The sequence below is a fragment of the Gossypium hirsutum genome, chromosome D02 (assembly GCF_007990345.1).
Source record: "Gossypium hirsutum isolate 1008001.06 chromosome D02, Gossypium_hirsutum_v2.1, whole genome shotgun sequence".
Lineage (NCBI taxonomy): Eukaryota > Viridiplantae > Streptophyta > Magnoliopsida > Malvales > Malvaceae > Gossypium > Gossypium hirsutum.
Genome location: NC_053438.1, coordinates 57,737,339 through 57,751,879, shown reverse-complemented (window position 1 = coordinate 57,751,879; position 14,541 = coordinate 57,737,339). Strand labels below are relative to the sequence as shown.

The window sequence follows — 14,541 nt, the reverse complement described above, 5'->3', positions numbered from 1 at the left end:
TTAACCACAACTGAGAGAAAAAAAGAAAAAGAAAAAAAGATGGTGTATGAAGGATCAGAAAGCGAACGTGAGAGGGCCATCAATGAATGGCTCCCCGTCACTTCTAATAGGAATGCTAAATGGTGGTATTCAGCTTTTCACAATGTCACCGCAATGGTTGGAGCTGGTGTTCTTAGCCTTCCTTATGCCATGTCACAGCTTGGATGGTAAGTTCCCAAAATTTGTACATTAATCCCACAGTCTACACTTTGTTCATTCTTGACTATGATGAATTTGCAGGGGTCCTGGGGTTACTATAATGCTTTTATCATGGGTTGTAACATTATACACCATTTGGCAAATGGTGGAAATGCATGAGATGATACCCGGTAAGCGTTTCGATAGGTACCATGAGTTAGGCCAGTATGCATTCGGTGAAAAGCTCGGGCTATGGATCATCATACCTCAGCAATTAACCGTAGACGTTAGTTCCGACATTGTCTACATGGTGACGGGAGGCCAATCGTTGAAGAAGTTCCATGATCTGGTCTGTCCTAACTGCAAGGAAATAAGACAAACATATTTCATCATGATTTTCGGTTCGGTTCACTTCGTCCTTTCCCATCTCCCAAACTTCAACTCCATATCTGGTGTCTCACTGGCCGCTGCAGTCATGTCACTGAGGTAAAACGCTCGGAAGCGGACATTTATCGTATGTCTGATGTTCCATTTAATCGAATGTTCTTTTTATGCAGCTATTCTACCATTGCTTGGGCAGCTTCGATTGGAAAGGGTGTTCAACCGAATGTCGACTACTCATACAAGTCCACATCCAACCCTGGTAAAGTATTCGACTTCCTTGCCGGATTGGGTGAAATAGCCTTTGCGTACGCCGGTCATAATGTGGTATTGGAAATCCAAGCAACAATGCCATCAACTCCTGAAAAACCTTCAAAAGGTCCAATGTGGAAAGGTGTGATTGTTGCATATCTAATAGTGGCAATTTGCTACTTACCGGTTGCTTTTATTGGTTACTGGGCATTTGGAAACAGTGTTAATGACAACATCCTCTTAACATTAGAGAACCCCACTGGGCTCATTGCTACAGCTAACATCTTCGTCGTCATCCATGTCATTGGCAGCTATCAGGTACAACTATACATATAGTTGGGTGATTTCGGGTTCGGGTTTTGACACTATGATATGATAAAAAAACCTATGCAGATATTTGCAATGCCAGTGTTTGACATGATGGAGAGTTATATGGTAAAGGAATTGCGTTTCAGACCTTGTTTAAGGCTTCGTTTAATTAGTCGCACTCTATATGTGGGTAAATAATCCCAACTCAAACTCCCATTTTCTCCTAATCAAAATCTAGTTCTCTTTTACCATGATTTATGATCTTGTTTGTTGCAGCATTCACAATGGTTATTGCCATTTGCTTCCCATTCTTTGGAGGTCTTCTCAGTTTCTTTGGAGGGTTTGCATTCGCTCCTACATCATATTATGTAATTATTTCGAACTTCCTTATATTTAAAACCTTAAACTCTAAACCATCGTTATAAAAAAATACAATGTTATAAAAATTTCTTGCTTTTGCAGCTTCCATGCATCATTTGGCTTATAATCTGCAAACCCAAAAGATTCAGCTTAACTTGGTTCATAAACTGGGTAAGTAACAAGTAATAACCTCGGCAGTGGTTTATGAGCATGCCAAATACATGCCATGTTTAACATTAAGCTTGTTTGGTATCCATGTCAGATATGCATTGTACTGGGTGTATTACTGATGGTTCTATCACCCATTGGAGGACTTAGATCAATTATTGTGTCAGCAAAGGACTACGAATTCTTCTCGTGATTATTTTCCCTTCCTCCCAGATTGTGGAAAACAGTATGGTGATGATCAAACAGGGGCACTTTGTAGAAAAATGTTTTTTATAATCAGTTTTGTCAAAGATTGTTGTTTATTGTAAACTCACCTTGTTCGTAAGTTTCATCGTTAGATGAGAAGGGGATTGGTCATCTCCTTGATTACATTTTTCGGGTAGTTTGTTAAATATAATCTATAATTTCTTGAATTAATTGATTGTTCTTAAAAATTGAATGTCGATAATGGTAATGTAAAAAGATCACAAACAATCACGGACAAAGGAAAAGAAAATTCACTACTGGCGAATTCGAATGATACAAGAGTTTCGAATACATCTATTTATAAGTTGAAAAAAACCTAATTTTAATCAATGTCAAATATATTATGCTAATAAATGCTAAAATATTATACCAATAAATACTAAATCTTCTAGAAAGAAAATATATTTTGTTTAACTTGACTTGCAAGTAATCTCCTAGAATTTGGGTTACACAACTCTAACAATCTCCACCTTGACAAGAATTCTCAACAAACAAGTTCTTCACCACAAACTCTCAACGAATAAGTTCTCCACCTCTTCCACAAAACCCCTTAAGGATATTCTTCAATAATGAACACCAACCAAGTCCAAGCAATGCTCGAACTTGGTTATAGGAACTGATTTAGTCATCATATCTGCAGGATTATCATGAGTACTAACTTTGCTCACAATAATATCACAATGAGCTATAATATCATGCACAAAATGATACTAAACGTCAATGTATTTTTTTCTCTCATGAAACATTTGATCTTTCATAAGGAAGATGACACTCTGGCTATCACAAAATATTGTACTGATCTGAAGGCCTTTACTAAGTTCACCAAAGAGTCCTTTTAACCAAATAGCTTCTTTACAAGCCTCAAGAATTGACATGTACTTAGCTTCAGTAGTAGACAAAGCAAATTTAGTTTGCAAAGTGGCTTTCTAATTGATTGTGCAACCTCTAATAGTAAAGACATACCCGGTGAGAGATCTTCTTTTATCAAGGTCTCTAGCAAAACCAGAACCAACATACTCAATGACTCCATCTCTAGTTCTTCCAAACTGTAAGCAAACATCAGTAGTACCTCGTAAGTATTTGAAAATCCATTAAACTGCTTTCCAGTGTTCTTTACCGAGATTCGTCATATATCTACTAACTGCACTAACTGTATATGATAAATCTGGACGTGAGCAAACTATAACATACATGAGAGATCCCAATACCCTAGAATATGGAACACGTGCCATGTAGTCAATTTCATCATTTGATTGCGAAGAGAGAGCCGATGAAAGTTTGAAGTGGGCTGTTAATAGAGTATTAACAGGTTTGGCATTCTGCATATTGAACCTGTAAAGAACTTTCTCAATATACCCTTTTTTTAACTTAGGTACAATTTACATGTTTTTCTATCTCTAAGAATCTTCATCTCAAGTATCTTCTTTACTGCTCCCAAATCTTTAATCTCAAATTCTTTGCTAAGTTGGTCTTTGACCTTTCTTATCTCTCTTTCATCTTTGGCTACTATCAATATGTCATCAACATATAAGAGTAGATACACAAAAGAACCATCACTGTTTTTCTTAAAATAACACAACTGTCAAAGCTGTTTCTTTTGAAATCATGAGTGGTCATAAAAGAATCAAACCTTTTGTACCACTGGCTTGGTGACTGTTTTAAGCCATAAAGGAACTTTTTCAACAAGCAAACATAGTTCTTCTTTTCTGAGACTATAAAACCCTTTGGTTGTTGCATGTAAATATCTTCCCCAAGTTCTCCATGTAAGAATGTTGTTTTTACATCTAAATGCTTAAGATCCAAATCATAAATGGCCATAATACCAAGTAAGGCTCGAATCAAACTATTTTTCACAATTGGAGAAAACACATCCGTGAAGTCTATACCTAGAACTTGACTGTAACATTTTGCAACCAACCGTGCTTTATATCCGAGTTTTTCAATTCCTAGGGTCTCTTCTTTCTTCTTAAACACCCATTTACAACGAACAACCTTTTTACCCTTAGGAAACTTTATTAGATCTCATGTTCTGTTCTTATGGAGTGATTCCATCTCTTCTTGCATGGCAGACATCCATTTTTCTGAATCTTTACAACTAACTGCCTCAGAATAAGTAGATGGCTCTTAATTTACATCTATATCTTTAGCCACGTTTAAAGCATAAGTAACTAGATTAGCCTCGACGTACCTCTTTGGAGGTTTAATTTCTTTTCTAAGTCTGTTCTTGGCAATAGAATATTGTGGTGAATAAGCAAATCTACTCTGAGTTTCTGTACTAACATGAGAAGTAGACTCTATTGTAGATTCTAGATCAAAATGTAGCTCCACTTGCTTCACATGTGTGCTTGGACTTTGCTGGTCTTTATTGAAAGTCTTTAAGAGATAATTAGGCAATATAGTAGCTTCATAAAAAATAACATCTCTGTGAATCACAAATTTTCTATTTTTAGGACACCATAACTTGTATATTTTAACACCAATCTTATAACCAAGAAAAACACATTTAATAGATCTAGGTTCCATTTTCTCATTATCAACATGAGCATACACAGGACACCCAAAAATCTTCAAATCAGAATAATTAGTAGGATTACAAACCATACCTCTTGTGCAGTCTTTTTCTCAAAGGCATTTGACGGAGATCGGTTAATCAAAAAACATGCAATAGAGGCCGCTTCAACCTAAAATAACTTCGGTAAACAAGCATTCAACAACATACATTGAATCTTTTTCATTATTGTTCTATTCATCCGTTCTACAATGCCATTTTGCTGTGGAGTATGACGAACTGTCAAGTGTCTCACGATCCCTTCTGATTTGCACAATTCATTAAACTCATCAGAACAGAATTCCAAGCCATTATCTATGAAGAAGGGTTTTATCTGTTTTTACTATCTGCTTCTCGATCATTGTTTTCCAAACCTTAAACGTGGAAAACACATCACTTTTTTACTTCAGGAAGAATGTTCAAACCTTTCTGGAAAAATCATCAATGATCATCAGCATATAATTAGTGCCACCCCTCGAAAACACTCTAGATGATCCTCAAATATCAGAATGAATATAATCCAGCATTCCCTTCATGTTATGGATTCCTCTGGTGAATCAAACTCTCTTTTACTTCCTAAAAATCCAGTGCTTATAGAACTTTAGTTTGCTAATGCATTGTCCATCAAGAAGTTCTCTTTTTTTCAATTATGTGATGTCGTTCTCACTCATATGCCTTAGACACATTTCTCAAATTCTAGTAACATCATCATGTTACAAAGAAGAGAAAGCGATAGCTGCATCACCAGTAATAGTTAAACCTTGCAAAACATATAACTTGGTAGTCTTTCTCTTCCCTTTCCTTGCTAATCTTCAGAACCCCACTTTCAGCTGTGTACTTGTGCCCCTTTGAATTAAGAGTACTCAACGAAATCAAATTCTTCTTCAATTCTGGTACATGTTGTATGCCACTAAGTGTTTTAACGACTCTATCGAACATCTTAATTTTGATTATACCAATATCTGCGATTTTACATGAAGCATTATTTCTCATCAAAACAACATCTTTAGACACTATTTGATATGTTGTAAACCAATTTCGATTGGGACCCATATAGAAGGTGCAACCAAAAGCAAGGATCCACTCCTCGCTCACTTTAGGGTTGTTGGTAGAAGCACCTAGGAGTTCACCATCGTTATAGTTTTCTACAACATCAGCTTCATTAGATTATTCTAGTTATTTTCCCTTTTGATTTGTCCCCTCCATTTTGATCTTATTTTGCAACTTATAGCACTCAGACTTAATGTGTCATTTCGTTTTACAGAAGTTATAGGTTTTACTTTATTTGAAGGTCTCGATCTACCCTTAGATTTACCGCGAGGATTTTGTTCCTGTGTCCTCCCATGATTATCATCAGTATTTCGATTTTGTCTCTCATGAAAAATGAAACCCTCCCCCAATGAGTCAGATCCAGACACAAGATGCTTCATCATGTCATGCGATGTTAAGGAAACATAAACTTCATCAACTGTGAGAGATTTGCAGTTATACAAAATCGTATCTCTAAAGGTTGAATAAGACGGGGGAAACGAACAAAGTATAATTAACCCTAAATTTTCTTTATCATACTAAACCTCCATGGCCTCTAGGTCCAAGAGAATTTCTTTAAACATAGTTAAGTATTCGTGCATAGACGCACCTTCCTCCAAACGATGAGAATAAAGGTGTTGCTTCATATATAACTTTCTAGTTAGGGTTTTCGACAGGCATAGTTGTTGTAGCTTTGCCCATAATGCAGCGTCGGTCTTCTCCTTCATCATGTCTTGTAGAACTTCATTCGACAGATGAAGATGCAATTACATTAAAGCCATTCAATCTTTATGTTTCTTCTCTTCCTTCGTCAATGTCGAAGGCACATTATCTAATTCTAGCAAGGCATCCTCCAAATTCATCTACGCAAGAATTGCCTGCATATTTATCTGCCACAACGAGAATTTGGTATTGTGATCCAACAATGGAATATCATACTTCATTTTCATCACTACCATGATCAAAAATAAGCAACCCGAAAAGTTCTAATACCAATTTGTTAAAAAGTGAACGTTTATAATGGCAATGTAGAAATATCGCAAAGAAAAAGAAAGAAAAATATAACACACAAATTTTATGTGGAAACCCTATCAAGAAAAAAACCACAGACAGAAGAGAAGAAAATTCACTAATGTTGAATTTGAATGACACAAGAGGAGTTTTGACTACATCTATTTATAGATTGAAAAAAATCTATTTCTAATAAATGTCAAATATATTATGCTAATAAATGCTAAATATATTATACTAATAAATACTAAATCTTCTAGAAAGAAAATATATTTTGTTTAACTTGACTTGCAAGCAGTCTCTTAGAATTTGGGTTACACAACTCTAACAATTGTTATCAGCCATTTTTATTGCACATAACAATCGTTACCAATGTTATAGGAAAATAATCTCTAATAAATAGGATTCGATATATTTGATAAGTATTATAAGAAAACAAGTGTTTTATTAAAGAAAAATGATTGAAATCTTCGGTAGCTAACTCAACTTAAATTTAAAGGAATTAAGTGTTTGAAAATGTTATTCTTCAAAATTATTAAATAGTGTTGATACTGTATAAAACAAGGGAGGAGTACGGAGCAGAGGAGAGTAGTTTCTATGGAGGCCAGTTCACCTAGTCAGGGTAGAGAGTCGAAGGTTATGGAAAGTGGTGGAGAAAAGAGTGTAAAGGTTGAGCGTTGAAAGAGTGTTGACGCTTTTAAGCTTGGAATTCTTTTTGAGTTGATCATTTGTTCATCGTTATTGGATGTCTTCGATAGGACTAAGATATCTATGACAGGATAGATTTTTTTCATTCAATCCGACTCTAACGGTATAAAGCAGTTGATCCCTGATAACTTTTGAAAAGAGTTATATTTTATGCCTTTAAATCTTGCTAATTGTCTGTACTTAGGTACATTTAGTTGCATTTTAGGACATTCCATTAGTATTTTTCTTGTTTTAGCTTTACATTAGGAGCTTGAACTATACTTAAATGTTATTGCTTTTGAAATGATTGTGTGGTGGTGGATTGGCAGGTGCAAGATGAGAAACAAGAAGTGAAGTTTTTTGGGGCAAAGGGTTGGACAGTTTGTCAACACGAATATTGTGGCAATGCCGAGAAGATGTCCAGTTAGCACTTAAAGCGTACCAGTCTTAGGCCCAGTTGAACTTGTACCAGATATATCTACTTAAAAAAGAAGGAAGAAAATCATGAGTTGTTGGATTTACCCTAGGAAAATTGATTATAAAAGCCAAAGAAGGAAACCCTAAAATGGGCAAAAAACAAACTTAGGAAAATAAATAGAGGGTAGCGGCTGAGAAAAGATAGGAAGAGGAAGACAAAGGCAATCCCTCTCAGCCACCACAGGTCACTGCATCCCTGAAGTGTGGGTTGGATCAGCGAAAGCTATCTTCTTAAAGTTATTTCATTATTTCTTGATTACTCTTCATGAACTGCTTTGATAAAAAATGATGTTGAATGATATTTTGGATTTGAATTTTAATTGCCAACCTATGAGCTAAATCTCATAGGGATGGGATTACTTGATGAGACTTATTTTCTTTAATGACTGAAGCATAGATATATTTTAATAACACTATTTCATTCAATGGTTTTTTTACAAAATTACATGTTTGCAAACTCTAGACATAGATGGATGTACAACATGTTCATTAAATTAATCTAATTCTGACAAGGTTAGGTTAATGAGATTGAAATTGAATGATATGAGCAAGTGTTGGACCGAATACTTGTAGCAACCTCTAGACATAGAGCAGCGTTCTTACGGGAAGAAAATAAAATAGTACAGGGTACCATGCCAAAGGCCTATAGACATATATCGCTTAAGGCAAGGTAACTTAAGGTCTTGTTCTCGAAAGAAATAGACCATTTTAGAACTCTTCTTAGTAGTAGATTGAGTATGGTTTTCCTGAGGCATTACTATCAGTAAAAGTAGATTCCTAGTAATCCTGACCTTTCAAATCAACATCGTAGACCTACTATCCTTTGCCGTAGTAGCTTTGCCATAGCATTTTTAGTTGTTCACTTGTTCGTTTGCATATTATTCACATAATTATTCTCAAATTTGTCATTGCATTCTTACTATTGTCTTGTCATAGCATTTTCCATTATTTATCAGTTACACATATTGCACACATCATTATTCCATCAAATTGCCATTGCGTTCTTATCATTATTTTTTTCATAACATTAACCATATTCATTATAACAACTCAACCATTTTATACCTATTTGATCCCTGTGGAAATGATCTCACTTATCACTTTATTACTTGATTCGACCTGTATACTTGCACAATTCGCATATCATTTCACACGCGACAATCCTACATGACGTCCAGTGACCAACAACTTCACATTTCCAATGAAAATTAGGTCATCCATTGCCCAAGTAGTTATCCCAAAGAGTGAGCTCCTAATTCTTTAAATTCATGTTTTTATACTTAAGAGAGCATTTGGAAGAAAATGAGCGAAAATCAAAAAATTGGAGTAAGGTATAGGAGCCACATGGCCGTGTGAGTCACACGGGCTTACACACAACCATGTGGCAGGTCGTGTCAATTTCGTGAATTGGCACTCTGAATTGAGGAAAAACACATTTTTTAGGTTTTTCAAGCATTCTAAGTCGTATATATGACAAAAATAAGAAGATAGGAGGTAGAAGTTATATACTATTCAAGAAAACAACTCGAAAAACATTATTGAAGCCAACTCTAAAGTAGATTTCCATTAAGATTGAAGATTCCAAGTTGATTTGTTAGGATATTATCATGAGTTTCTTTATTTCTTTTGGTTATACTGTGTCTTGGATGTTTTTATTTTCAAGCATGAACTAATTTTATAAATGCCTAGGGAGAAGAACCCTATGATGGACTCTGTCTTTTGATTTTTTTTTCACAATAAATACTTAAATCTTCTTCTCAATTATGTGTGTTTAATTCTTGGTTTAATATTTCTAGATTATTGATTTATGTTTGATGTGCTTAAATTAGAAGAAGAATAAACCCTGTTTAAGAGTAGATCTTGTGTAATTGAGTGGAGTTGTATACAATTCAAATGGTGCAACAATATGTTCAGTTTGATGGGTTCCAAGATGATGATCTAAAATCTCATTTGGCTAACTTTCTAGAGATTTGCCAAACATTTAAGATTAATGGCGTTACTGATGATGTCATACGCTTATGGTTGTTCCCATTCTCTTTAAGAAGTAAGGTAAAAAAATAGTTGAATTCACTTCCATGAGGTTCTATCACGACTTGGAATCAGATGATTGAGAAGTTTTTATTGAAATATTTTCTACCGACTAAAATAGCTAAGTTGAGGGATGACATCTGATACGGGGTTGCGCGCGGACCAAGATCGAGTTGCCAAGTCACGAGAAACTCCTACGAAAACCCTAAACAATTAGATCTGAAACGAAACAGAAAATTAAAAGATTAGATTTTTGAATTTTCAGATCTGAAATAAAATCCCCAAATCAGCAAAGAATCAAATTGAGAATAGAAATAAGTGTTAGGGTTCTTGAAACCCTCAAGGAGATTGTGATTCTGCCCAATTGAACACCAAGATAGTTTTCCCCAAATTTCGACAATCTAATTTCACCCAAAAAGAGTATGGAAAAACCCTAAAAATTGGGGATTTTTGGGCTGATTCCTTAAGATAGAAAAAGGCTGAAAACACAATAAGAACAGAAAATAGATTAGATAATGATTCAGCACAAGTAGAAATAAAGAAAGAATTGACAGTAAGAAATTAAAAGATAAGTCCTAAGAAGCCTTGAAATCTCGAAAGATCTCACAACTCCCTTCAAACGGCTCTAATCTCCCCTCCAAAGAATATCAATGGCAAGAAGAAGGTTGAAGATGGCTCCCACAATCAAAAAGATTGTTAAAACAACTTCTAAAGAAAACTCAAGAGAAAATCCTTGAAGAACTCAAAGAGAATTTTCACTCAAATCAAATCTGAAATTTTCAATGTAATTGTAATGTTGTAGGGTGGCTGGCCAAGCCATATAAATAGGCCTTTCAAATGTTTTCCTAATTTAATTAGAACACTAAAACTACAACTAAAAAAAAAAAAAAACTCCTAATTATTTTAATATGGAAATTCGGCCAAGGGTCTTTTATTTGGGACTCTTGGATAAACATTTAAACTAAGTAAAATAAATAAATAAAAATAAAACTTTACAACTTGGGCCACTTTGACAATTTGGCCTGATTTTCAACTAAGTATGGGTGGATTTCTTGATTGGGCTTGAAATCTTCTTATTGGGCCTCGCCTTCAAGAATTTGGGCTTTTGTGACTCGTATCATTCCCCCCTTCCTCAAAAAGATTCGTCCTCGAATCTGAAAAATCAAATGAACTCGACTTTCCTCTATCGAACGGGAGTAATGGCAATTGAGTCCACTGAAAAGAATAGCCATGAAATAGTAAATAGCAACACAAACAAGCTTGTAGTCCAATTATAAGCATAATAGAACAGGTATAACGCAAGTGAATGGACAGATTCAGATTACCATGCAAACAATCTAATTTACTCACCACTGCCTCGTCAAATATTTGAAACAAAGATGGACATGTTTTAAGGCATTCAGTCGTCTCACATTGTTCCCACAAACCATGAATAAATTGCGAGTAATAAATCAAATGGTAAACATAATCGTCACAAGTAGGTATTTGAAAAGATTTACATGGTTCACAGAGTTGCATAATCATACCATGCATTAATCGACGGTCTATAGATTCACTCACACATGCATTATCAAAAACAAGAATCTTTTTATCAACCATCAAAACAGATAGATCATCAATAAATAAAATAGGACAGTCAAGCACGTTTCGATCTAAGTGTTCATCAACACGATCTTTATCACTATCCGAGGAGTACAAAAGTGTTTCAAAGGTTTCAAGCATCTTACCTCGATAAGCAAAAGAATAAGGGTCGATTTTACCTTTTTCATTTAAAACAAACCTTCGTTCATCGGGGGCATAGTGTAGTCGAATCTCCGTTGTTGAGTTAACCTTTGTCAAATGGAACTCAAACTTCATGTACAACCACATAAACTGTTTAAGGCAAGAATATAAATTGAAAACAAATTTGGCAAATTTCGTTACCTTATTCTCCAAAACAGATTTGGACAAATTCAAGGATTTTACACAAGGTAAATCAAGAGAATAACAAATCACGCTTCTTTTCGTAATGACTTTATCAACCACAATCGAAGAGTAACAATTAATCGGATCAAAATGATGGGATCTTTTAAGAACTAAGTCACCAAAAGTTTTATCAATAATTTTCAAATCTGCACTGGACTCGGTTTCTAAAATTTCCTTACCTCGCTTACCTTCGGGATCATGTAGTGTGATTTCATCTTTGCTTAAGTTGATCGTATGAAAGCGTCTTTCATTTGAGAGGTATTGAAGTTGAAAGTTATCTTTCGATCTTTCGCGAACCTGAAAAGTAGCAACACAAGAAAAATTCATATCTTGGTTAGTGGAAACATTCCTCACTAGCCTTTCCTCGTCTTTTTCTTTTGTTTCTTTTTCTAACTCATTTTCTCTTCTTTCTTCAACTTCTTTTTCAATTTTCTTTTCTGTTTCACATTCCTTTTCACTCTCAATCTCTTTTTGCTCTTTTTCATTCTCTTTTTCTTTTTCCTCACTTGTTTTAACAGAATTTCTCAGTTTGATTTGGTCCTCATGGACTTGTTCCGGAGTGAGCGGCACTAAGGTAAGTTTCTTTCCTTGATGCTTGAAAGAATACCTATTGGTACGACCATCGTGAGTGACTTTTCGATCCAGTTGCCATGGTTCTCCTAGCAACAAATGGCAGGCTTGAATAGGCATTACGTCGCACACAACTTCGTCTTGATACTTACCGATAGAAAAGGCAATGCGCACTTGTTGAGTGACCCTAAATTGGCCTTCGTTGCTAAGCCCTTGTAGTTGATAAGGTTGTGGATGCTTGGTAGTGGTTAAGCAAAGCTTTTCCACCATCGTCGTGCTGGCTATGTTCGAGCAACTTTCACCATCAATAATAACTCTACAAAGCTTACCTTGTACATGGCAGCGAGTATGAAAGAGATGTTCTCGTTGCTGCTCGCTCCTTGGTTTTGCCAAAGATGATTGTCCACGATCATGAAAATCATCATCCATTCTAGTGACACGTCGAGGGCCGCGCCTTTGGGGTTGGTTATCCCTATCTTCCTTAATTGGATCTCGATATTGATGTTTTTGATTCACTCGTACCTCATTCAAAGTAGTATTCAATGCTTGAAGTGTAGCATTTATTTGTGTGATTGCAGCAGTATGTCCATCTAACTGTTGTTGGACTTTCATAAGTGCATCATTATTATCACCTTTAGACATCTTCAAAACCTGTAAAAAATAAACACTCAACACTCAAAAATAAAAGTTAGCAAACCTCACCATTAATCACTCAAAAAGAAAATTCAAATTCTCAATGAGGTCGAATTCAATCTTGTGAGTTCTTTATCAGAGTTTATATCAACCAATTAGAGAGTGTGAACCAAACTACCAAAGAATCCTAATTTGCACTAGGATGCCAAAAACTGACGAGACACCAATTGATTCGTGTTGCACCGAGGAAGAAGTTGTGCACACGTTTAAATCCTACTAACACAAGAAACAAGAAGGTGTTAGATAACGTAAAGGAAGAATAAAGGTAAACAAATGAAAACCTACAGCTAAGAATCAATAAAAATTGCTGAAAACAGAAAACCCGAAAAACTGCGGAGTAACTTGACAACTTCGTTCGAGGTGTTCCCGATCTCCAAAAATCAAGAAATTAAATCTGGAGTGTCCTTATATATTGAATTTTTGATCTGGAAATTTTGGGCACCAAATTCAACCCGCTGAATCTTTTTTTTAAATTTTTATTGAATTTCGTCTTTTTTTATTTTTTGACTTTTTTGACTGATTTTTTTGCGGGAATAATTTTTTATATTCAATCACAGTGCCAAAAACATGTATGTAAAATTTCAGATCAATCGGACAACGTTTACCCACTCAAATGATTTTTTTTTGAACAATTTTTCTGGGTAAAACTGCTGTTTATGCTTTAAAAAAAATAGAGATCAGTTTAGAAATCAACCAAGAACACCCAAAACGCCCAAAATCTGATACCAAATGATACGGGGTTGCGCGCGGACCAAGATCGAGTTGCCAAGTCACGAGAAACTCCTACGAAAACCCTAAACAATTAGATCTGAAACGAAACAGAAAATTAAAAGATTAGATTTTTGAATTTTCAGATCTGAAATAAAATCCCCAAATCAGCAAAGAATCAAATTGAGAATAGAAATAAGTGTTAGGGTTCTTGAAACCCTCAAGGAGATTGTGATTCTGCCCAATTGAACACCAAGATAGTTTTCCCCAAATTTCGACAATCTAATTTCACCCAAAAAGAGTATGGAAAAACCCTAGAAATTGGGGATTTTTGGGCTGATTCCTTAAGATAGAAAAAGGCTGAAAACACAATAAGAACAGAAAATAGATTAGATAATGATTCAGCACAAGTAGAAATAAAGAAAGAATTGACAGTAAGAAATTAAAAGATAAGTCCTAAGAAGCCTTGAAATCTCGAAAGATCTCACAACTCCCTTCAAACGGCTCTAATCTCCCCTCCAAAGAATATCAATGGCAAGAAGAAGGTTGAAGATGGCTCCCACAATCAAAAAGATTGTTAAAACAACTTCTAAAGAAAACTCAAGAGAAAATCCTTGAAGAACTCAAAGAGAATTTTCACTCAAATCAAATCTGAAATTTTCAATGTAATTGTAATGTTGTAGGGTGGCTGGCCAAGCCATATAAATAGGCCTTTCAAATGTTTTCCTAATTTAATTAGAACACTAAAACTACAACTAAAAAAAAAAAAAAAACTCCTAATTATTTTAATATGGAAATTCGGCCAAGGGTCTTTTATTTGGGACTCTTGGATAAACATTTAAACTAAGTAAAATAAATAAATAAAAATAAAACTTTACAACTTGGGCCACTTTGACAATTTGGCCTGATTTTCAACTAAGTATGGGTGGATT

General features: G+C 35.0%; 1 protein-coding gene across 1 annotated transcript; it reads left to right on the top strand.

The window, feature by feature from the left end:
- LOC107908274 (lysine histidine transporter 2) lies at window positions 1-2,081 on the top strand. The gene is made up of 7 exons (XM_016835501.2): window positions 1-206; window positions 280-663; window positions 735-1,128; window positions 1,204-1,309; window positions 1,396-1,487; window positions 1,582-1,650; window positions 1,742-2,081. The coding sequence occupies exons 1-7, from the start codon at window positions 40-42 to the stop codon at window positions 1,838-1,840; spliced, it is 1,311 nt and encodes a 436-aa protein (XP_016690990.2). The 5' UTR covers window positions 1-39; the 3' UTR covers window positions 1,841-2,081.
- The last annotated feature ends 12,460 nt before the right edge of the window (window positions 2,082-14,541 follow it).

Coding starts and splice junctions, on each gene's coding strand:
- LOC107908274 (XM_016835501.2), top strand. CDS start 40: ATGGTGTATGAAGGATCAGAAAGCGAACGTGAGAGGGCCATCAATGAA. Junction 1,310..1,395: donor TAGTCGCACTCTATATGTGG/GTAAATAATCCC, acceptor TGTTTGTTGCAG/CATTCACAATGGTTATTGCC. Junction 1,651..1,741: donor TAACTTGGTTCATAAACTGG/GTAAGTAACAAG, acceptor TATCCATGTCAG/ATATGCATTGTACTGGGTGT.